Here is a 22789-nt window from a genome sequence, read left to right as displayed (position 1 = left end):
TGACTGACAGACTGAGTGACTGAGTGACTGAGTGACTGAGTGACTGAGTGACTGAGTGACTGTCTGACTGAGTGACTGACTGACTGACTGAGTGAGTGACTGACTGACTGAGTGACTGACTGAGTGACTGAGTGAGTAACTGACTGTGACTGACTGTCTGTCTGTCTGACTGACTGACTGACTGACTGACTGACTGACTGACTGATTGACTGAGTGACTGACTGACTGACTGACTGACTGACTGACTGAGTGAGTGAGTGACTGACAGACTGAGTGACTGTCTGACTGACTGACTGAGTGAGTGACTGACTGACTGACTGACTGACTGACTGACTGACTGACTGACTGACTGAGAGACTGTCTGTCTGACTGAGTGACTGACTGTCTGACTGAGTGACTGACAGACTGTCTGTCTGACTGACTGACTGTCTGACTGAGTGACTGACTGACTGAGTGACTGACTGACTGAGTGACTGACTGAGTGACTGACTGAGTGACTGACTGACTGAGTGACTGAGTGACTGAGTGACTGTCTGACTGAGTGACTGAGTGACTGTCTGACTGAGTGACTGTCTGACTGAGTGACTGACAGACTGAGTGACTGAGTGACTGACTGACTGACTGACTGAGTGACTGTCTGACTGAGTGACTGACAGACTGAGTGACTGAGTGACTGAGTGACTGTCGGACTGAGTGACTGACTGAGTGTCTGACTGAGTGACTGACTGACTGAGTGACTGAGTGACTGAGTGATGAAGTTACGTAAAGTTGGACGGCCGACTGTTGGAGTTTCCTCATTGGTCGTTGCTCTTTCAAAATGAAAAGGCGGAGAACAGTTCTGTGTTTATGTTTTCTGGGGAGCGTGTCAGTGGTTCAATGTATCATTACATCGTGTTGTTGTTGTGCATATGCTATTGTTTATGTTCGTTTAAGTTACGTTATGTTGTTGCTTTGTATTGTGTCATTCATTTCCTCCATCAACCATGGAAGAAATAACCACTGTTGCTGCTTTGTACATGTTGTGGAAGTCCCAGATATGTCAAAAAACCAAACGCTGTCGTCTCTGGGTTCATAACGTCACCCGGCAGTGAGCTATATTCACATACACCATTGAACTGACTGTATCTATCAGCCACACGTCGCTACTGCGGTATGAACCCAAAATAAACAGACTGTGCTGTGATTTGATTGCAATAAACGGATCAAATGATGCCGAAACAACGACGTTATGATGTCGATTATTAAAAGTCTGAATTCATGCTTCGTCAGGTCTGTCTGCAACATGACAAGCAAACTCCTTTTAAAATGCTTGTTTTCTGAATGGAGTTTGGATCGATCAGTGCCAGGCTATGCTAACATTGTAGCTGCTCCATCAACACTCCATCTAGGAATAAATACGGAAGCAGCAACGTCAGTGATGACAGCGGGAGAATCTCTACGCTGATAAACTTTCGCGAAGTATGTATATATTGTTACACACCACTTATATGATGAATGCTTTTGATACACATGCTTTAATAAAAAACTGAAATACTTTTAACCTTGCATGCTGTATGTCATGCTAATACCTTTTCACCTTGTATAAAATGTATAATAAACTGACTAGTAAATGTTACCATTTAATATAACTGAATGTCATTTGCTTCATTATAAGTTGTCTTTCAATCAAACATTAAGATATAAGTGGAAAAAACTGTTCACAAAACATTATAGACATGACCACTGACTATTTGTGTAACAATTTAGCCACAAATTCACATGCTGACCATATACGGTCCAGACATATACTCAGTTTTGACCGAGTCTTGTTAAAGACTTTATTTAGCTTCAGAAGGAGGAGGATTTTCTCAACACATAAAGGAACACTTCATCCTTCAGTTTATCACAAACATTCACATCCAATTAGGGCTGTCAATTGATTCAAATATTTAATTGCGATTAATTGCATGATTGTCCATAGTAAATCACGATTAATCACAAATTAATCACACATTTTTTATCTGTTCAAAATGTACCTTAAAAGGGAGATTTGTCAGGTATTTAATCCTCTTATCAACATGGGAGTGGACAAATATGCTGCTTTATGCAAATGTATGTATATATTTATTATTGTAAATCAATTAACAACACAAAACAATGACAGATATTGTCCAGAAACCCTCACAGGTACTGCATTTAACATAAAAATATGCTCAAATCATAACATGGCAAACTGCAGCCCAACAGGCAACAACAGCTGTCAGTGTGTCAGTGTGCTGATAATACTTATTTTACTTATGTAACCAAGTCTAAATATGCCTCTAACAATAACTAAAAAAAATAAATCTCAAGGTCTGGGATTACCACAGTTAATCCTAAAGTGATATCTGGGTTCGAGGATAAAGACAATGTATTTACACTGAATATGTAATTGGTCTTTGGCTGTAGATAATGATTGACTTCACTCAGAGAAATAATACATAAACACACAATACCTTTTTCTGTACCAATGTTATTGAAACTTTCAACAATCAACCCCCACATTAACTCAGAATGAAAAAAAATAACAAATGAATAAATAAAATTAAAATTAAAAATCTGTACAGAAAATGTTGAAGTTTTTCTGCAGCTTTAGTCTCTTAATTTAGTTCTGCACAACTACAGTCCTTATTTTAGCTCAGTCCAAAAGTCATTTTAGAGGTGGTCTTCCCAATCCCAAATCATGGTAGGATCTTACTGGTGTAATAGTAGGAATGAAAGCCAAGTCCCGCTCAGGCCTGGAGTCCAGAATCCAGATCTGCAATCCACCAGCCACGGTCGCTCCTGGCTGTACAAATCTATGTAGAGTGGAAACGCTCCGCTCCTCCTTCACACCACCAGGGGCCTCATGTATAAACGGTGCGCACGTACTAAAATGTTGCGTACGCTGTGTTTCACGCTCACGCCGGGATGTATAAAAATCAACGTGACGTGAGAATGTGTGGACCGTGCCGCAAACTCTAGACCAGTCGTGAAAATGTGCAGGCCGTCCTCCAAACTCTGTCATCTGGCAGTGTCAAACTACAACGTACTGAAACTCGCTAAATGTGTAAAAATAATTTTTCCACTCAACTTACTGAGCTTTATTTATGATGTGGGATAAAAAAAAACCCACATATTTCTTAACTAGTTTGCGCATAATGTTTAACATCACAAAGGCACAACAAAAACACATTTAAACTAATTTCCCCGAGATGACATGGATGAACCAGACCCTGGCACACCTAACAATGAGCCAAATGCAGCAGCTATACGGCGCCGTTTAGATGAGATACACAGAATGTAAAGCAACGAGGTGAGTTGAGACAAACATTTATTTTTCAACAAGTTCTTTTAATATATGACTTATCCCACCAAGAACGTCATTCATCCTTTTTAATTCGTTGCATATATATAGATATATCTATATATATCCTTCATTGTATTGACAATCTCTCTCTGTGACTCCAGCACAGCGTATAGTATATATTTAGTGAGGACGCGGCCAGACCGGCGCCCCTCAGCAGTCGAGGCACGGGGCGCAGCTGACCGTGCGCCTTCGGAAGCCTTCGGGAGAGCAAGGTCAGCTGCTGTGGAGACACGTTGTGTTTGTTACTGGTTCCTGATGAAAGACCATCAAATAAAATATGTTTTCTAGCTTCCACCTCAGTAACAAACACTTCAATTTCACACTCTGTGAAATTCTTCTTTTTTGTTCCTTTTCCAGCGTGATTTGCCGTTGTTATTTGGACAATAAGTGACAGCATGGTGCGTTTTTATAGTAATTTGCATAGTTATTAATGGGAGGAGACAAGGCAGACCAAGTGGCATGTGCAGCTGCGCTCAATTTCCCGTCAATTGGGATGTATAAAGGAAAGGTGCGCAGGAACAGGCGTACGCACGGTTTTATACATGTGAAAATTTCTGTGCGTATGTACTTTTCCAATTTTGTGAGTACGCCATCTTCCAGTGTGAAAGCTGCGCAGTCTTTTATACATGAAGCCCCAGGTCACCACCAACCTCTCTCACAGTCCGGCCTATTTCTACAGATAACAGGTTTCAGACACCACGTTGGAAAATCCCCAGGTCTGGATCTTATTTTCCTTTTCTTCCAGAGAGCTAACTTATCGTCTTCTACCTTTACAGCAAGCAGTGAAAAGAAAAAAAAACACCGCGGCTCTTAGTTACAAACAGACTGGACTCAAACACATTACACCTTCATACATGTGAGCTAAAAACCAAACTTAACCAAGGTAAAGTCATTAAACACTGGCCACAGAACTTTTTAATATCTTAACTAATAGTATGCAACAACAGTTAGCATAAATTTCATACATTGAAAGACAACACACACACACTCACCGGACACAGGCTCACCACGGTGGTTTGCCACATTGTGCAGCAATCGATTTTGTTTGTGGCACAGTGGTTAAGGCATGTCATCTCTGGGAAATTAGTTTAAATGTGTTTTTGTTGTGCCTTTGTGATGTTAAACATTATGCGCAAACTAGTTAAAAAATATGTGTTGTTTTTTTTTTATCCCACATCATAAATAAAGCTCAGTAAGTTGAGTGGAAAAAATATTTTTACACATTTAGCGAGTTTCAGTATGTTGTAGTTTGACACTGCCAGATGACAGAGTTTGGAGGATGGCCCGCACATTCTCACGACTGGTCTAGAGTTTGCGGCACGGTCCGCACATTCTCACATCACGTTGATTTTTATACATCCCGGCGTGAGCGTGAAATACAGCGTACGCAACATTTTAGTACGTGCGCTCCGTTTATACATGAGGCCCCTGGATCTTATGTTCCTTTTCTTACAGAGAGCTAACTTCTCGTCTTCTCCCTATACAGCAAGCAGCGAAAAGATGACACCGCGCTGCGCAGCTGCCACCTACAGGTCATTACCACCCAGCGTTTGCCAACTGCTGCAAAATGTTGAAAATAAATGACTCCAGTAAAACAAAGTGGCTTAGCCTGGACTATCTGTGTCTGATTAGGCAGTGAAATAGAAAACTCAGAAATTATAAATTTACAATTTAACACTTAACACATTTCTTCCAAACTTAAATTCAAGTGAGCTTGTATAATTATGCTACATGTCACATTATGATGATAATGTTGATGAAAATTTTGGGTGGGTTACATTTACAGTAAGTAGGGTTTGGAATGCAGGACTACTACTACTAGCCTACTACTACTATTACTACTACTACTACTACTACTACTACTACTACTACTAGCCTACTACTACTACTACTACTACTACTACTACTAGACTTCTACTACTACTACAACTACTAGCCTACTAGTACTACTACTACTACTACTACTACTACTACTACTAGACTACTACTACTACTACTAGCCTACTACTACTACTACTACTACTACTACTACTACTACTACTACTACTTGACTACTACTTCCACTACTAGCCTACTACGGGCGTCTGTGGCTCAGAGGGTAGAGCAGGTTGTCCACCAATCGGAAGGTCGGTGGTTCGATCCCCGGCTGCTCCGGGTCACATGTCGATGTGTCCTTGAGCAAGACACTTAACCCCAAAATTGCTCCCGGAGGCATAGCCATCGGTGTGTGAATGAGTATTTAGATTAAATCCTGATGGGCAAAGTTGGCACCTTAGTAGCCTCTGCCATCAGTGTATGAATGTGTGTGTGAATGGGTGAATACTGACATGTAGTGTAAAGCGCTTTGAGTGGTCGGAAGACTAGAAAAGCGCTATATAAGTCCAAGTCCAAGTCCATTTACTACTACTACTACTAGCCTACTGCTACTACTACTACTACTACTAGACTACTATTACTACTACTACTACTACTACTAGCCTACTACTACTACTACTACTAGCCTTCTACTACTACTACTTCTACTACTAGCCTACTAGTACTACTACGACTTCTACTACTACTACTACTACTACTACCACTAGACTACTACTACTACTACTACTACTACTAGACTACTACTACTACTACTACTACTAGCCTACTAGTACTACTACTACTACTACTACTACTACTTGACTACTACTTCCACTACTAGCCTACTACTACTAGCCTACTGCTACTACTACTACTACTACTAGACTACTACTACTACTACTACTACTACTACTAGACTACTACTACTACTACTAGCCTACTACTACTACTACTAGCCTACTAGTACTACTACTACTACTACTACTAGCCTACTAGTACTACTACTACTAGCCTACTACTACTGCTACTACTAGCCTTCTACTACTACTACTTCTACTACTAGCCTACTACTACTACTACTACTACTACTAGCCTACTACTACTACTACTAGCCTACTACTACTGCTACTACTAGCCTTCTACTACTACTACTTCTACTACTAGCCTACTATTACTACTACTACTACTACTACTAGCCTACTACTACTACTACTACTACTACTATTAGCCTACTACTACTACTACCACTACTACTAGCCTACTACTACTACTACTACTACTACTAGCCTACTATTACTACTACTACTACTACTACTACTACTACTACTACTACTAGCCTACTACTACTAGCCTACTGCTACTACTGCTACTGCTACTACTACTACTACTACTACTGCTAGCCTCCTACTACTACTACTACTAGCCTACTGCTACTACTACTACTACTACTACTAGCCTACTACTGCTACTAGCCTACTACTACTACTACTACTACTACTAGCCTACTACTACTACTGCTACTACTACTACTAGCCTACTACTACTACTACTACTACTAGCCTACTACTACTAGCCTACTGCTATTACTACTACTACTACTACTACTAGCCTACTACTACTACTACTAGCCTACTACTACTACTACTACTACTACTAGCCTACTACTACTACTACTACTACTACTAGCCTACTACCACTACTACTAGCCTACTTGTAGTGGAGTATTTTACAGTGTGATATTAAAACAAACCCACCTCATCTTCAACCGCTTATCCGCGGTTGGGTCGTGGAGGAAACACAGTGTGATTTTAGTAGTTTAAAATGTTGGGCCTACTCACAAGTAAAAGTCCTGCATTCAGAATTTGACTTGAGTAAAAGCACAACATTATTTGTATCAAAATATATTAAAGTACGAAGAGTAAACATGCTCATTATGCAGAATGGTCATATTTGTGAATTATAATTATTGATGCATTAATGTGTTCATTTCTTTAATATTGATGTAGGTAAAGGTGGAGCTCATTTGAATTACTTTATAAAGCCTACTTCTGGCTAGCTTAACCCTCATCCTACCAATGGGGGTCCCCTCAGACCCCATTTATACTTGTTGTCATATCTCATACGCACTTTATTCTATCATTCTATTTTTTCATGACTTTGTCAAACAATTTGTTCCTAATGATGTCATATCATTGTTTTCTGTTTCTGTTTTATAGAATAGATAGATCAAATGGGTCCTAATTTAAAGAAGGGGACACTATCAGGGGGTACAGGGGCACTCAGTCAGTCACTGTGAAGGAGACAGATACAGATCTCCTCATGTGCTCTGTCTATTGTTATTTCATACAATATGCAAATTAACTGTAACCTTCCTAAAATAATAATAATGTGTGTTTTTTTTCTTCAGATGAAATTAATTACATAACTAATAATGTTTGAGAAGAAATAGGTTAAGATTTTGCTACGATGGTTGTTTTTTACAGTAGTTTATTCTTGGGGTCCCCAGGGACCCCAGTCGGTAGTCATTTTATGTTAAATATGTTGGTAGGATGAGGGTTAATCTATAATAATAGATCATCATTCTTTTTTTAATTTATATTTTATATTAATAAATAATAATCTAAAATCTGAAAAGAAACTAGTAACCTAAAGCTTTAAAAATAAATGTAGTGGAGTAGTCGGAGTAGAAAGTAGCATAAAATGGAAATACTTAAGTAAAGCGGCAACATTGTACTTAAGTACACTACTTGAATAAATGTAGCCTAGGTCAGTGGTTCTCAAATTGGGGTCCGGGGACCATCAGGGGTCCTTTTGGGGGTTCCAGGGAGTCCCCAGCAAAAAAAGCAAATAATTTAGGAACACACACTGACAGAATGTTTGACTATTTTGGTCATGGGTTTAATTCACTTTCTATAATAAAACATTTAACAGCAAAAGTCATATCAGAGGGGGGACCCTAGAATCTAGGGTCCCCCCTCTGATATGACTTTTGCTGTTAAATGTGTAACTGACACAACTAGACCCTGGACCCCCATTTGATAAGATTTTGATCTAGCCTAGATCAAAATCTTATCAAATGGGGGTCCAGGGTCTAGTTGTGTCAGTTTAGGGGTCTGTGACATGAAAAAGCTTGGCCTAGGCTACTGACCCCCATCACTGAAACTCATCATATGTTTTTTAAATGTTAAATTACAAGCCATAAAGAAGCTAGTAGGCCTTACTATAGCTGTGAAATCAATAATACATCTCTCTCTCTCTCTCTCTCTCTCTCTCTCTCTCTCTCTCTATTTTGGTGCTTCCTCGCGCTGCCAAGCCCCTGACGTAATGCTCCGCTGTTAATGATTAGCATGTGGAAACGAGCAGCGCGAGCCTCCCTACATCAAGGCGGCCAAAAGGTAGCCGGAAGTTGACATGGTCCTCCCTTCAAAATAATAGTAACCGTTGGTATCTGTCAAACGGTGTTGGAGGTTACATACAACTATAAACACCAAAATAGTGAGATTAAGATTATGTACAGTGGTGGAAGAAGTACTTCCATCTTTTACAACAGTGTAGAAATAATTTGTTTGAAATAAAATTGTACTTAAAGGGACTATTTGTAACTTTTTAAGCGTATAAATGTAGCGGGTCGCCACACATGCGCGTTCGCGTGTGGCCGCTGCCTCTCCAACTCTGCCTGCCTGCCTTCGCTCTGAGAGCGCGCGCGTTCTCAGCTCGCTCCACCTCTAGACGTGAACGCGCGCTCACTCCACACTGCAGAAGAGTTAGTTTAGCTCTGAGAATATCTAGTGAATGTACAGTGGACGTTTGTGCAGAAAAAAAATGCTGCAGCTCCTCCAGACCAACAGAGGTTTCCCGTGTCTTGTGAAGTGACGGAGCTCCTCAGCTAGTAACGTTATTGTCTCGTTACCGACCAGGTGCCGGTGTCTCCCTGCTCTCTCCGGCTGCGGGCGGAGAGAGCAGGGAGACGCGTTGCAGAGCCCCGCTGCATCAGCCTGCGCTGAGGCAGTAAAAGCCAACACTAAGATCAGATGTAAATCATGTTCATGGAGAGACCTTCGTCTGGTCAGCTAACATTACTGCCAAGCAGCTGAAATATAGAGTGATATTGTGGTTTTAGCTGACGTGTGTCGCCTCACTGTTTTGAGCGATGCTCGTTCAGGTATATTTAGAGCGAGCAAGCGCGAGCTTGACGCTGACTTTCGTTGATTTCACGGCCACAGGTGTCGCTGTTAAGAAGCATTTCTGAAAGTTACAAATAGTCCCTTTAAAGCAGCAGGGAGTAGAAATGGAGCAAATATGATTAAAAAAGTTACTTTTATACTATATCATCACAATAGTGCATGAGACTGGTAATCTGAAAAAAATCATGTGCCTCTGTTCCTAATGGCATCTGCAAGATTTCACAGACCGGAGGAAAACAACCAATTAGAGCCGAGCTGGAGTCTGCCGTCTCTGAACAGCTGTCAATCACTAGCAAACTCCGATCAAACGGTCAAACTCGGCAGCGCTGATCAAATATGAATCAATATTCTGTTACTGTAATGCCTATTTCTCTCCTCAGATGTTCTCAGAATCATCTTGTAGTGCACGGTTTAGCTGTAAAATGAGAAAGTTTGTGACCTGGCAGCCATGTTGAGATCTGCCGAGGAAATACCAAGCACCGCCCACCAGCTGGAGCACAGCCAATAGGAACGCTCTCTCTCTGAAATGGACTGCGATTGGTCAAAGTCTCTTGTCACGTGGGCTAGATGTTCTAAAGCCTGAAAATAGAGCCATGAGGAGGAGCAGAAGTATAGTTTTCTTTCAGAACACTTGAATTACAATATGCTGAAAGGTTATTATGGAATTTTTACCCAATGATGCGAAAAACTTTCTGCCTACTGAAGCTTTAAAGGGTTAGTATTGTTGTAGGATTTGGTTTCGCCGCACTGCAGTATTTTATTTTGAAAGCTTTCAGCGGAAATCATGCACAGCTTCCGTCCATCTTGACTGTGCTGCTTTAGTTTATTCCAGACCAGAGCAGCCAAGCAGGCCGTCTGCTGGGGAGAGACTGAGGAAAAGTTAGTCAAGATGGCAAATCCCACAGAGCCGGAGTGAAGGGGCACCGCTCCCCGGAACAAGCTGAGCCTGCCGCCGGTACCGAGACAGACCCAACCGGTCCTGAGACCAAGCCAGCGATGCACACTGCTCCAGGAGGTGAGAAGCACCGAGCTCGGTTCACCGGTTCTCGCACAATTCCAACATTCAAACTGAAGTTTCTAAAAAAAGATTTTGTTGTTTTGTCCACTCTCCCTTTCGGCTTCAGTATTTATCAAAGAAAGAAACCCTAACCTGCTATCTATCACAACCATACTTGTTGTTAAAAATCCAATCTTTTACCAGTAACGAGCTCGTTCATCTGTGTTAACGGTTAGTGGGTTATTGTAGTAGTAGTGGGTTAGTGGGGATTCATAGTTCATGTTTCTGCTGACGGTGTTTGGATGTGTAACTTTGCTAACTTCGGTTAAAGTTCCATAGTTCTTTGATGGGAAGTTGTAGATAGAAGGTTATTCTTTTTACAAACTGCTCTCTCTCTCACACACACACACACACACACACACACACCCCAACGGTCATTCTCTGTGTGCTGATGAAGCAAAGTGACAGTTTTAGACGGCGGCTAACGCTCAGTGTGCTCCTACAGTCTGCTCCTAGCGCACTCTCTTCTGGCTGAAAGCTCACTACTGCAGACAGTTCTCGGTTTCAAAGAAGACTAAGCTGTTATTAAAATAACGGAGGAAGTCGCTGCTAAAGTCCCAGCAGTACGCCGCCCTGCCAACGGCCGCCGTCGGTAACCCGGCGTCCTTCCTTTGGAACATTGTGGGATGCAGCGCCAGTAGTACCGACAGCTGTATTTTTAGGAATGGGTGGATACCAGAAACGAAAATAATTTATTTTTGTCTCGGCGGTGAATGCCACAGGCCTATGCGCACAGGCGATGGTCAAGAGGCGACCTATAAAGCCATGTATGAGTCTTTGAAGGCTGTTTCCCCCCCTATTGCAGCAGCACAAAGTCTGCAGAGCTGAAGCAACAGGGACACTGTCGCATTTCTAGTGAGGCTGTGTTCTCTAGTGCACTGTAAAAGTCATTGCATATGTATGAAAGAGAGGGAGAGGCGTGTACAAAGAGCCCACATTGTCTGTTATAAATATGTTTTTCATGCCTCCCCTAACTTCTAACATCCTCCTGCAGGCTTAAGAGGGATTCCCTGAAGAAAAATGCCAGTGAGGCTGAAGCTGATGTGACACAGCGTGTGCTGGAAGAAAGCTGACTCATCGAATATCAATCCCTCTGGGAGCGTCTAAGCAGCAGAGAGCAGCTCATATCACCTAATGCCTAGCTAGAAGAGAGCCTGGCATCCCCCTCACACACCAAGGGAGATTATCAGACAGGAGACGACGTAGCAAAAACCCCCTCCAGCAGGAATATATCCAGCACCGGCTGCGGGCAAAACACATTTTGGCACCGGAAGGCCTAACAGTGACTGCTATCCCTGCCGCCAGCAAAGCTAAGAATGGCATCCCAGTGCTTCAGCTGAACCTCACCAACTGACTGACATCAACGATAAGACCACTGTCATCCTCCCATCAGTTTCACCCCAAACCATCAGTTTTGGGGAGGTCGCTCCTCTCAGCCCAGCCCAGTCCGGCACCACCACAGTCAGCCAGCCTTCACCCCGCATCGCAGACCATGATGTTTCGTGATCAGGTGGGTGTGCTAGCCAGCTGGTTCAAGGGGTGGAATGAGTGTGAACAGACGGTGGCTCTGCTGTCCCTGCTGAAGAGGGTGAGCCGGACCCAAGCCCGCTTCCTGCAGCTCTGTCTGGAGCACTCCCTCGCCGAGTGCACCGAACTGCAGGTCCTTGAGGGAGAGGCCAACAACCCAGGTAGGACAGCCAGCTGCTCAGACACTGTCAGCTGCTACATCATCCACTAAGACATGATGAAGAGCCATTTACAGGCATTTACAGACCAGAATCATTCATTTGTTTGTCACAGACTGCATTTTGTCCTTAGGTTTGTCTTATCACGAGGGCAAGGAACTATGAAATAATACATTTGTTATTGGTAAATAAACACTTAATTTTGTAGATTAATTTTAACAAAGGCTGTCAAAGTTAATACGATAATGCGTTAACGCAAATTCATTTTAATGCCACTAATTTCTTTAATGCATTAACGCAACTTACGATTTTTTATTAACCTCTTAAAAAGCTGACGAGCCCCTGGTTTAGTGGGCTCAGTTTTAATGCTGGAGTGAATACAGTGGCATCTTATAAAACTAGAAAAACCTAAGGAATCCATTAGTACCACTCATGTTACAGTAGCTTGCCGCAAAGGACGTTCAATAACGCTCCAAACGTACGCTAAATTTTGGCGAGGAAAACTGGCATGGCCATTTTCAAAGGGGTGAAAATGGGTTCTATGGGTACCCACGAGTCTCCCCTTTACGGACACGCCCACTTTATGATCATCACATGCAGTTTGGGGCAAGTCATAGTCAAGTCAGCACACTGACACACTGACAGCTGTTGTTGCCTGTTGGGCTGCAGTTTGCCATGTTATGATTGGAGCATATTGTTTTATGCTAAATGTAGTACCTGTGAGGGTTTCTGGACAATATCTGTCATTGTTTTGTGTTGTTAATTGATTTCCAAAAATAAATATATACATACATTTGCATAAAGCAGCATATTTGCCCACTCCCATGTTGATAAGAGGATTAAATACTTTCCATTTAAGGGACATTTTGAACAGATAAAAAATGTACAATTCATCGCGATTAAATATTTCAATCGATTGACAGCCCTAATTTTAACATATGTCAGACTACTGGGAATAGGCACAGATGAGAATATAGCTGTTTTCCCCTTCTGGTCTTCAAGCAATACATCTTCTTCACTTCAGTAGTTGAGTTTTTATGATATTCATTGTTGATACCGTAGTTATTGTCACATTACTTCTGCTTCAGGCTGCGTACTCATTTGTTTTCTGAGAAAGAGAGAAACAGCAGTCAAATTCACCAATCTTTCTACTTTTTTCTCTTTTGCCCACTCATTTAAATATGCAGAGGGCTTTCAAGGACATGTTTTCCCAAAGGACTATAGTCCCTGACCCTGGAGCAAACACGCACACATATACAGGCTCCATGCAAGCATTAGAAGACATTTCCTGTCCAAAACATTCCTGCAGATCCATTAAATAGCTGAATCACTGATGGTATGAAACTGTGCAAAGTGTTGCGCTGAACCGTAGTCAGTAAATGATTGTGGAAGGAGGTTGGGGTCGCGTATAGTGTTAGCTCAGCTGGCACCGTGGCTGGTGATGTCAGTCAGTCAGTCAGTCAGTCAGTCAGTGTGCCAGCCTATAGCGCTGTAGCTCTCTCTGGGTTGGTATCGCGCCAAGGCACCCAAGGGGGGTTCTGGCTGGGATTTGTTGCATCAGACTGCAGCGTGGCCATGGAAACAAAAACCCTGGCAACCAACTGAGCTCATGAAAAATAGAAAGAAGTGCTGCCGCTGCGATGGAGAGCAGGCGTCTGTGTGTACCTATGGCAACATCTGTATGCAGTAACACATCTGCTGGCTTACACTGGGGTGACATAATGGCCCTGCCCCGCAATGACACTCACACATATTACACAGAGTTTCCATCAGGGTTTACAATGGGCAGTGGCTGCAGTTAATGCAGGCTGCTCTTTGTTATTGTTTAATATGAAGCCGGAGACATCAAAGCTCACATGAGGTTTCCCCAGTCGACCCCTCCCAAAGTCAGCCTGGTTCATACTATCACAGATCAAAGCAGATTGAAGACACGGGGAGATGGTGGTGGGGGGGTGTTGACGTCTTCGTACAACTCAACAACAGGTTTTTATCTCCTTTTTATGTGTCAGAATACAGTGCATCATGTGTGAGTCAAAGAGACATTGTCTTGGGATCTTTGTGGTGATACTTGACTCACTGTCATAATTCACATTTATATTCTGGTGAAACTTAATTTCCGAGCTAGCAAGACTCTGATTTATGGTCTAGGTGGAAATGAAACATGAAGGGGTTATACCTGTGGGTGGAAGAGGGTAGTTTAGGTTGTTTGTGTAAAATAACATAATAAAAAGGTCTATGGGTTAAAGAATAATTTCACTTGTAGCGTACACTTGTAGCGTACACTTGTAGCGCACTAGGGCCTTCCCAAATACCATTTTTTGGACTTGAAGTTTCAGTGAGAAATATTCAAAAGTATTCAAAGCTTCAGGACAGTGCCGCTGCCACACTACTGTAGAAACACGCACCTCTACACGTAACAAACAGTGATATCCGTCTGAGAATAACTAATAATAATTAATGTTGAATATTAATAATGATTGATGTTGAGGGATTATTCCTTATTTCATGGGTTAGTTTGGGATTTATACATTATTTTATATATAGATACAGTATATAATGTACTGTATACAGTATATACTGTGTATATATATATCTATAAATAGACAAAGCATTCAAATACTGATTTGGAGGTTGATTTCCATGACACCACCAAAGCTTCGAAGCATTCGGAAAACCCCTGTAGCGCACGCTTGTAGCGCACGCTTGTAGCGCACGCTTGTAGCGCACGCTTGTAGCGCAGGCTTGTAGCGCACACTCACACTTTAACAGGGTGGATGTCTGTGGATATGGAGTCATTTATCATCAAGGGTGAGGGGCTGGACAGACCTGGAATCCACATCACAGGATATTGTCACACTTGCCTTGATTATGTTAATAATTTAGTTTTAATTGACTGTGATTTACAAATCCTTCATTTAACACTAGCAATGTGGCTTTCTGAAAGTTAAATGTGTTGCAGACAGTAAAAAGAAATATAAAGACATTAGCAAACATCTATGCAGCAAATTATGTTATGAGACCTAAATAATGCTGGTGCTTTTTTCTTTTTGCTGCACACTCAGCACATTCTGTGACCTCATCCTATTTCAAATGATGAACCAAATTCATTTTCATAATTGCACGTTTTTAACTGTTTATAGCTTACTTGCTTTACTACAAATCATGTTTGCTGAAGCCAGATTATTCCCAAACAGACGACTCAAACAGAAGCATCAGTTGATTCAGTGTCTTAAAATGAGTCCGGTTCAGCATTAAGGCTCGTGTTATTATTTTACTTTGTACAGTCAGGAATGAACTGAAGCAGAAGGAAGGATTTCACCAAACATAATTACCAGATTGGATCATAGAGAAATGTACTGTTCAGGCTTTGTGCCTCTGAACAGACTGATGATGATGGCCTGCTCTCTCTGTGTCATCAGGTCAGGGATTTATGTGAGGTAACCTTGTAGTTTGCAATCACTGACTACATTTACATAAACACTAATATTTTAATACAAATACACTAATATGAAGTCCTAACTCAAGAACATTCTCTTGTAATTTTCTAGTTGATTCTTTGATCTGATCAGTTCTGGTAAGATCAAGCGGAGGCGTCCTTCATCTGACGTCATCGGACTCTTTTTCAAATAGTGTCAGACAGCTGTTCAGCTTGTCCTACAGCTTATTGCTTAGCAAAGATTTGCATTAAAGGTTCCATATTATGCTCATTTTCAGGTTCATACTTGTATTTTGTGTTTCTACTAGAACATGTTTACATGCGTTAATGTTCAAAAAATCCTTTATTTTTGTCATACTCTCTGCCTGAATATGCCTGTATTTACCCTCTGTCTGAAACGCTCCGTTTTAGCGCATTTTGACGGAATTGCAACAGAATTGCGTTGCTAGGCAACAGCTTGGGTCCATGTTTACTTCCTGTCGGCTGATGACATTCACATACACTGCAACCAGGAATAAACTGGCACACATTTAGAATGTTTACATTTAAAATGATGTCAAGGGTCTTAATATTGTATATTCGTGACATCACAAATGGGCAGAAATCCTGACAGCTTGTTTCAAACGAGAGTTTCTGAAAAGGGGCTGTGTGTGGATTGAGTGTTTCGATACTTTCACAGTATTTACTTAAGCCTTACTTAAGCATGCTTTATAATAAAAAAACATGAAAATCTCACTTTTTTATAATATGGGACCTTTAACGCAACTTGCGATTTTTTGGTTGTAGGGGGCTCAGTTTTAAAGCTAGAGTGAAGATACTGGCAAGGAAAAACTGACATAGCCATTTTCAAAGGGGTCTCTTGACCTCTGACCTCCAGACATGTGAATGAAAATGGGTTCTATGGGTACCCACGAGTCTCCCCTTTACAGACATGCCCACTTTATGATAATCACATGCAGTTTGGGGCAAGTCATAGTCAAGTCAGCATGTGTGTCCACGCTGTTACGGCGTGGACATACATCCAACGTCAGGAGCGCGTGGCGGCTGCGTGACGTGTTGTTTTTAATTTCGGCATCCATGTTAACAGGTTAGAGCAGCCACACTACCCGCATGAGATGCGCGTCGCGCGTCTCTTTTATAGAATAGAGGTCTCGCCTATTTTTTTTTTTTTTTGAGGCGAGCCGCGCGCGTCTCAGCTGCGTCTCATAGCAACAACAGACAGTGAAGGTGATCTAGTGACTGTATACTAACATCATATCAGCTACATTAATACAGTTTCCATGTCTAGACATCTGTAGAATATGTCACAGACAGTGAAGGTGATCTATTGACAGTATATTAACATCATACCAGCAAGACTTTACTACAGTTTCGAGTTTCGAGTCTATCTGTAGAATATGTTATGGAGATGAAAAAGAGTAAAGACTTATTTTTAAATCAAAACTTCCTGCTTTTATTCCTTCTATTTATTTCAAATTTGTTAACACGAGGCTTTTATTCTGAAATATGTGCCGGACAGTCTTCTAGAACATAGAGTGGCTTGGAGAGCTCCATGAATGAATATTGTATGGAGTTTTAATTGTGGATTATTACTATTATTTACAAATTACCACACGTTTCTGAACCTCTCTCTGTCTAAAATAAATATAAATCACATTTACCATGAAGTTAAATGGCCATTAAAAGGCAAACTCTATGTAGAAAGAAAGGGCTGACCGCAGCAGCAGACACACAGCCGACACGCAGCTAGTGTGAACACCCGACGCATGTATCACGCAGCCACCACGCCACGCAGCTGCCACGCGCTCCTGGCGTTGTATGTGTGCCCCAGGGCTTAGTTGGCACACGTTGAACTCTATTTTTGTCCAATCTGTACCTATCAAATTGCAGTTACAAAGCAAACAACTTAGTTCAGTGGAATCGTATATGGAAAACCGGGTTATTCAAGAAATTGTTTTGTTAATAGTGAAAAAGTTATATTCAGTTTTATCTGAAGTGGAGTTCTTCCAGTAACTGAGATAATGTTGTTTATGTCAATGTAGTCATTCCATACAGTACAGCTGTTTAGTCTTAACCATGTGTTGGTTTGCCTTTCCCTCATGCTGCTCATCCTTCAGACATGGTCAAATCAGTCTGGTGATGAGCTCTGTTGCTTCAAGTCTTGTGAAACTTTAAAATATTGTTAATACACACAGTTCAACAAGTGGGTCTACTGTAATGATTAAATTACAAGGTAATGGTAAAAACTTTTCACCCAGCAAAGATCTTTGATGTGCTTTCAGAACTGGACATCATGCCTACCGAATATCTGTGTGCATATTTCCCTATTTTCAACAAGCATGACTGTGTAATTTCAGTATGTGTCGGTTCAAATATTCTGTGCAACAAGCTTTGTCCCAGTGGAATCATGCTTAAGGAGATTTGAATGGACTTCTGACTTATGTACCTCCAGAGGAAATTTTGGGCCACGCACTTGTGTTTTCTCCCACCTGTGTCATTTTGCGGTCTCTTCCTGTCCGCTGATTCAGCTCAGTTAGATGGAATCAGCGGGCCCGTTTTCAGTGCTGTAGACTTAATGTCAGGACACATGCTGCTGAAAAGATTGAGATTGAGAAGGTTGTCTGGTTACGTGATCCTTCTGGTATGATGTGGTAGCTTGTTTGAGTGCTTATGTGCCAGAGTAAGGCAGATATATCGGCCTGCTGTTTTACTGGGCCAATGCTGATCTTGTATTGATTATGAGGTATTTTCTAGTTGGAAGTTATTTCTTACCACAGCTATACAAGGAGGATAAAAGACCTTTTAAAAAGCATATTAGTTTTTTGTGTGTGTTACTGCTTTGTAAGTCTTTCTTGATACATTTCTAAAAAGCTCTGCGGTAATCCTTGTTGTTCAGTTGTTTTGGAAATCTTCCTTAAAAAGCTCATCTTTCTTTAAAAAGCTGCTGCCCTGGAACAATTTCTTGTCATACAATAGGAATAAAACCTGCATTTTGATCATTTAAAAAAACAATTTTGACAATGCAAGTCTAAAAATAACTTAAAAAAAATCCATGCAAGCAACTTTTTAGTATCTCTGTCACATTGTTAAAGGGACTGTTTGTAACTTCTTACACGTATAAATCATTGCGGGTCGGTGTCCCATGCACGCTCGCGTGTGGCTATGCTGTTCAGACTCAGACTCCAACACAAACTACAGTGAAGCACCAAAACCTCTTGGTTGTATCTTGGACGCGGGGGAGACCGTAGCTTTGGTCTCCAGGGCCAGAGTCTCTGCTGTACTCTGCTCCTCTGCTTGCCTTCACTCACATACCGCGCTCGTTCTCGCTATTTCGCTCCATGCTCACGTGCATGCTGCTCACTCCACACTGCAGAAGAGTTAGTTTAGCTCTGAGAATATCTAGTGAATGTTCAGTGGACGTTTGTGCAGTAATAACTGCTGCAGCTCCTCCAGACCAACAGAGGTTTCCCGTGTCTTGTGAAGTGACGGGGCTCCGCAGAGAGAAACGTTATCGTCTCCGACCAAAACTCCGGTGTCTCCCCTGTTCCCTCCGGCCGCGGTCGGGAGGCTTTCAAAACAAGGTTACGAAGTGCTCTCCAATAAAAGCATAATGAAAATAATTAACACCCAGAACTTAAAAACTAAACAAAATAAAATCCTATATATACAATAAAATCACATAAAAGTGCACCATCAGTTTAGAAAAAGCCCTAATATAAAAGTGACTCTTAATAAGGGATTTAAAGGAAGATACTGAGTTTGCCTGCCTGAGATCCTCGGGCAGGCAAACTACGATAACGTTTCCTGTCCGTGACAGATTTAGCATGCAGCTTTAGCCGTGATGTCTAGCTCTGCTTTTCCTGTCAATGTGTGAAACCCAAAGTGTTTTTGGGTTTGGATATAAAATGGGAGGGTGCAGGTCGTATACACGCTGACCCTTCCACGTTTCGGCTCGCTGCGGTTTGTTTTGGTTGAAGGAAATGGAACAGATATGACATCACGTTGCTCAGAGTACAATAATAAAAGCGGTGACTTCCTTCTACCTCCGTATAGACTCAAATGAAGCAAATATATCGACTCTGGCATTAAAAAATCTATTTCAAATTAAAAAATAAAATAAAAAATTGTGCTACATTGGTGAATTGATTTTTTTCCCACCCCTAATTGTTAATCACCATAGGCTCAGTCAGTTTAGGAGCAAAACCACAAATCGCTCACCTGCTGGCTGTTAAAGAGTTAACATGCAGCTGGAAGTCTTGGGCTGAGTGGAGAAAAGCGCAACTATTTGGAAAGTGGTGTACAAATGAATGGAATCCTCAGTGACCTACTTCTCTGAGCGGCTGAGAGGCGGCCTTGTTTTGGGACCCAGCGAGTGATGCGACTTTATTTGCAACTTGAGATGCAATCGTAGTCAATGGGGCGGCTATCTCCCTGAAAGACAGGCGGAGTAGCAGCACACAGGATTCATTTTTATTGTAGTTTTTCATGTGATTTTTTTGATTGTCATTAGTTCCTTGACTCCCGTGTGTAGTTTGGTTACTTTTAAGAGTTTGTGCAATTTCAAGCCTCAGTGTTACAGATGAGCTTAGACCTTAAGTCAACAAGGGAGATGCCATTCATTATCATCCCTACCAAATCACCTCACATATTTGACTGTTTTTGACAGAGAAAACCACAAAGTGAAAGTTCAAACCTGGTTTTCTCCTGTGATTTCTGACAGGAGTTATCTGTAGCCTGCAGCATTTCAGTTGTGGTTATTAAGGAATGTAACTTCCTGTTTTTCCTCCCCCCCCTTAAGGGGAACAAAACTTCTTTTGAGACAATCCCAAGAGTGACAATATGGGATCAAGTAGAGAGGACATGAATAGCGAGCAGAGTGCAGTCTGAAGGACGGGTGTAGGGTTAGTGTAAGGGGTGGGGTTAGGACAGGACAGTGGGCCTGGTGTTCTGAATGACTAACTTTATTTTCGTGTGGTGCGGCGTACTGCTGACCTGGCCTGCACGGCTGTTTGAGCTGGAAGGAGGCAGGCAGGGATTCGATATGTACAAGCAGCTGTGTTGAAGCACTTGAAGGTGACCGAGACGGAGCTCTGTGTTTGGGATGAGCGGCAGCAGTCGCTGTCACTGTGTTTCATTGAGAAATCATCCATTTCAGTTTGGTAATCCCAAAATGCCTTTGATTTGGTCTCCATGTTGGTTAAATGCTTTTTGCTGTGGTTGTTTTTGTAATGCATAGAAATCACACAGTGTACTACAGACTGCTGCTAGTTAACTGTTGGATTAAAGTCCCCCTTCACTCAAAAATATGACTTGGAATATTGTTACCTCATTTCAATGTTTGAGCCTCACCATGCAGATTGATGTATGTGCACAAAGGCTGTTTTCACATTTATTTATTTGCTAAAGGAGGAAAGTTTCACTGTGCTTGAACTTTTTGTGGAAACATTTTATCATACATTAATAAGATTATTACTCCAAGCAGAGTATTTTTATATATCTTAAAACATGTCTAGGCCATGTACTTGTTTTTTATTAAGGATGCATTGATTTATCGGCAAATCAACGGTATCGTCCAATATTCACCTTGTTGACTGCCATTGGCCTATCGGCAAATAAGATGACATTCACCGATGGCAGTGGCCGTTTTTTATCTGTTGTGTTGCATCAATTTTGCGCCGGCTAAATGTTGTGTTGGTTATTTGTGGTCGGTCTCTGACAACAGTATCCAGCTGCTGATTTGGAGAAGAAGCCACTGGCTGGACACGACTCTGACGTGTCCAGCCAAAGAAAAAGCCAGCCCTGTGGGAGTATCACACTGTCTCGGAGAAAGATCCGCGACAAGAATGTTATGTTCAACGAAATATTAAGCAGTAAAACAATGGCTTACAAAAATCACTGTGGTCTGGATGGGAATGAAAATCGTGTGTGCGTAATGTTTCACTAGAAGCCTGTCAGTCCAACAAGGGTCCCACAACAACCAGTACGTTAACATTTCATTTATATTTCACAAAACAAATACTTTTGTTGAGCTATGTAAGTACTGAAACATTCTTCTCATTGAGTAGGTAGTTGTATAGTAGCTGAAAAGCCTTTTGAAGCAGTTATTTTTAAAAAATAAAGAATATTTTTGATGTGAAAGAAGGTTATATTAAAGGTTGTTTCATACATTTTTATGATTGAATTTGTGCTCATTCATAAACAGTGTAATGAAATGCTGAATGACTTTGAAGCAGCTCAGTTATTGTTATGAAGAGGTCTTTGTTTCCCTGGCACAAAAGGGGAATAAATAGCAGCAAAAACAGAATAAACAAAAACATCAGTGTCGGCTGTCAACCAGATAGTTGTTTTAAACATCAGTATCGGCCCTGAATTTTGCATTCGCTCCATCCCTTGTTTTTATCCCTGTGACTAAAAGGCCTCATTACCTGTAACCTGTTGTACATGCTGGTATTAATGTTTTTAAAAGATTTTCATAACAGTTATCAGTGCCATTGTCTGCACCTGATCAAACATACTGTCTGTATGTACAGTTTGTGAATGACAACAGAGAGATGGCTTTCTGACAGCAGAACCTATAGGCTCTGTCTTTTCTTGTATCATGAAAGGATTTGCCAAAGCACGTAAATGGTAAAACATGTTTATTTACACCTGGAAGCACCACATCCTCAGGAATGCCAGGATTATACAGGGGGTGGAGGGTGGAGGTGGTGGGTGGGGGGGTTTAACCTCAGTGGAGAATTTGAATTTGAAAAGCTGTTTGAATCTAGGTCAAAATATGACTTCCAGCTAAAAAATTACTTTTCCTGGGAGCTGCCGGCACTAGCTTTTGTGTCTAATATTGTAGAGAGAGAGATGAAGCATACTTCTGCATGTGTCTGTGGATAAGATGATTGACAAGGAGGGAAAGTCTGCATTGTATAATGGCGAGTATTACTCAGTGAATTCCTGTTGCACTCTCTGCCTAAACTAGGTCTGATGAAAACCTGGGCTGGAAATCAGCATTCCTGGCTTAGGCGGTAAACGGTTCCGGTGTTGGGGATACTGTCTAGGAATGTAGGCACGTCAGAGCACACTTGAGTCAGGCGCTCAGCGAGAGTTGGGGCTTTTCCAGTGTGGGGGGAAAAAGACACAGTGGAAAAGGAAAACTGATTCCACCTTCAGTGGAGCTAAGGTCTCCTGAGTACACCGTGGTACGGAAGAGGAGGA

The 22789-nt window shown here is 41.6% G+C and overlaps 1 protein-coding gene across 5 annotated transcripts in view; it reads left to right on the top strand.

Annotated features, from left to right (window-relative positions):
* Positions 1 to 10174: 10174 nt before the first annotated feature.
* samd4a (sterile alpha motif domain containing 4A) overlaps positions 10175 to 22789 on the top strand; it is a 110657-nt gene continuing 98042 nt past the window's right edge. The window contains exons 1-2 of one of the 5 annotated variants that reach the window (XM_074624197.1): positions 10175 to 10420; positions 11457 to 12150. In XM_074624197.1, coding sequence (XP_074480298.1) covers positions 11955 to 12150 — 196 coding nt within the window. In that variant the 5' untranslated portion in view covers positions 10175 to 10420; positions 11457 to 11954. The remainder of the gene's footprint in view (positions 10421 to 11456; positions 12151 to 22789) is intronic. The other 4 variants (XM_074624206.1, XM_074624189.1, XM_074624204.1 and 1 more) reach the window with 4 other exon arrangements.

Source organism: Sebastes fasciatus, chromosome 2 (genome assembly GCF_043250625.1).
Source record: "Sebastes fasciatus isolate fSebFas1 chromosome 2, fSebFas1.pri, whole genome shotgun sequence".
Taxonomy (NCBI): Eukaryota; Metazoa; Chordata; class Actinopteri; order Perciformes; family Sebastidae; genus Sebastes; species Sebastes fasciatus.
Note: the sequence above shows the minus strand (reverse complement) of the source record. Positions and strands in the feature narration are given on the sequence as shown.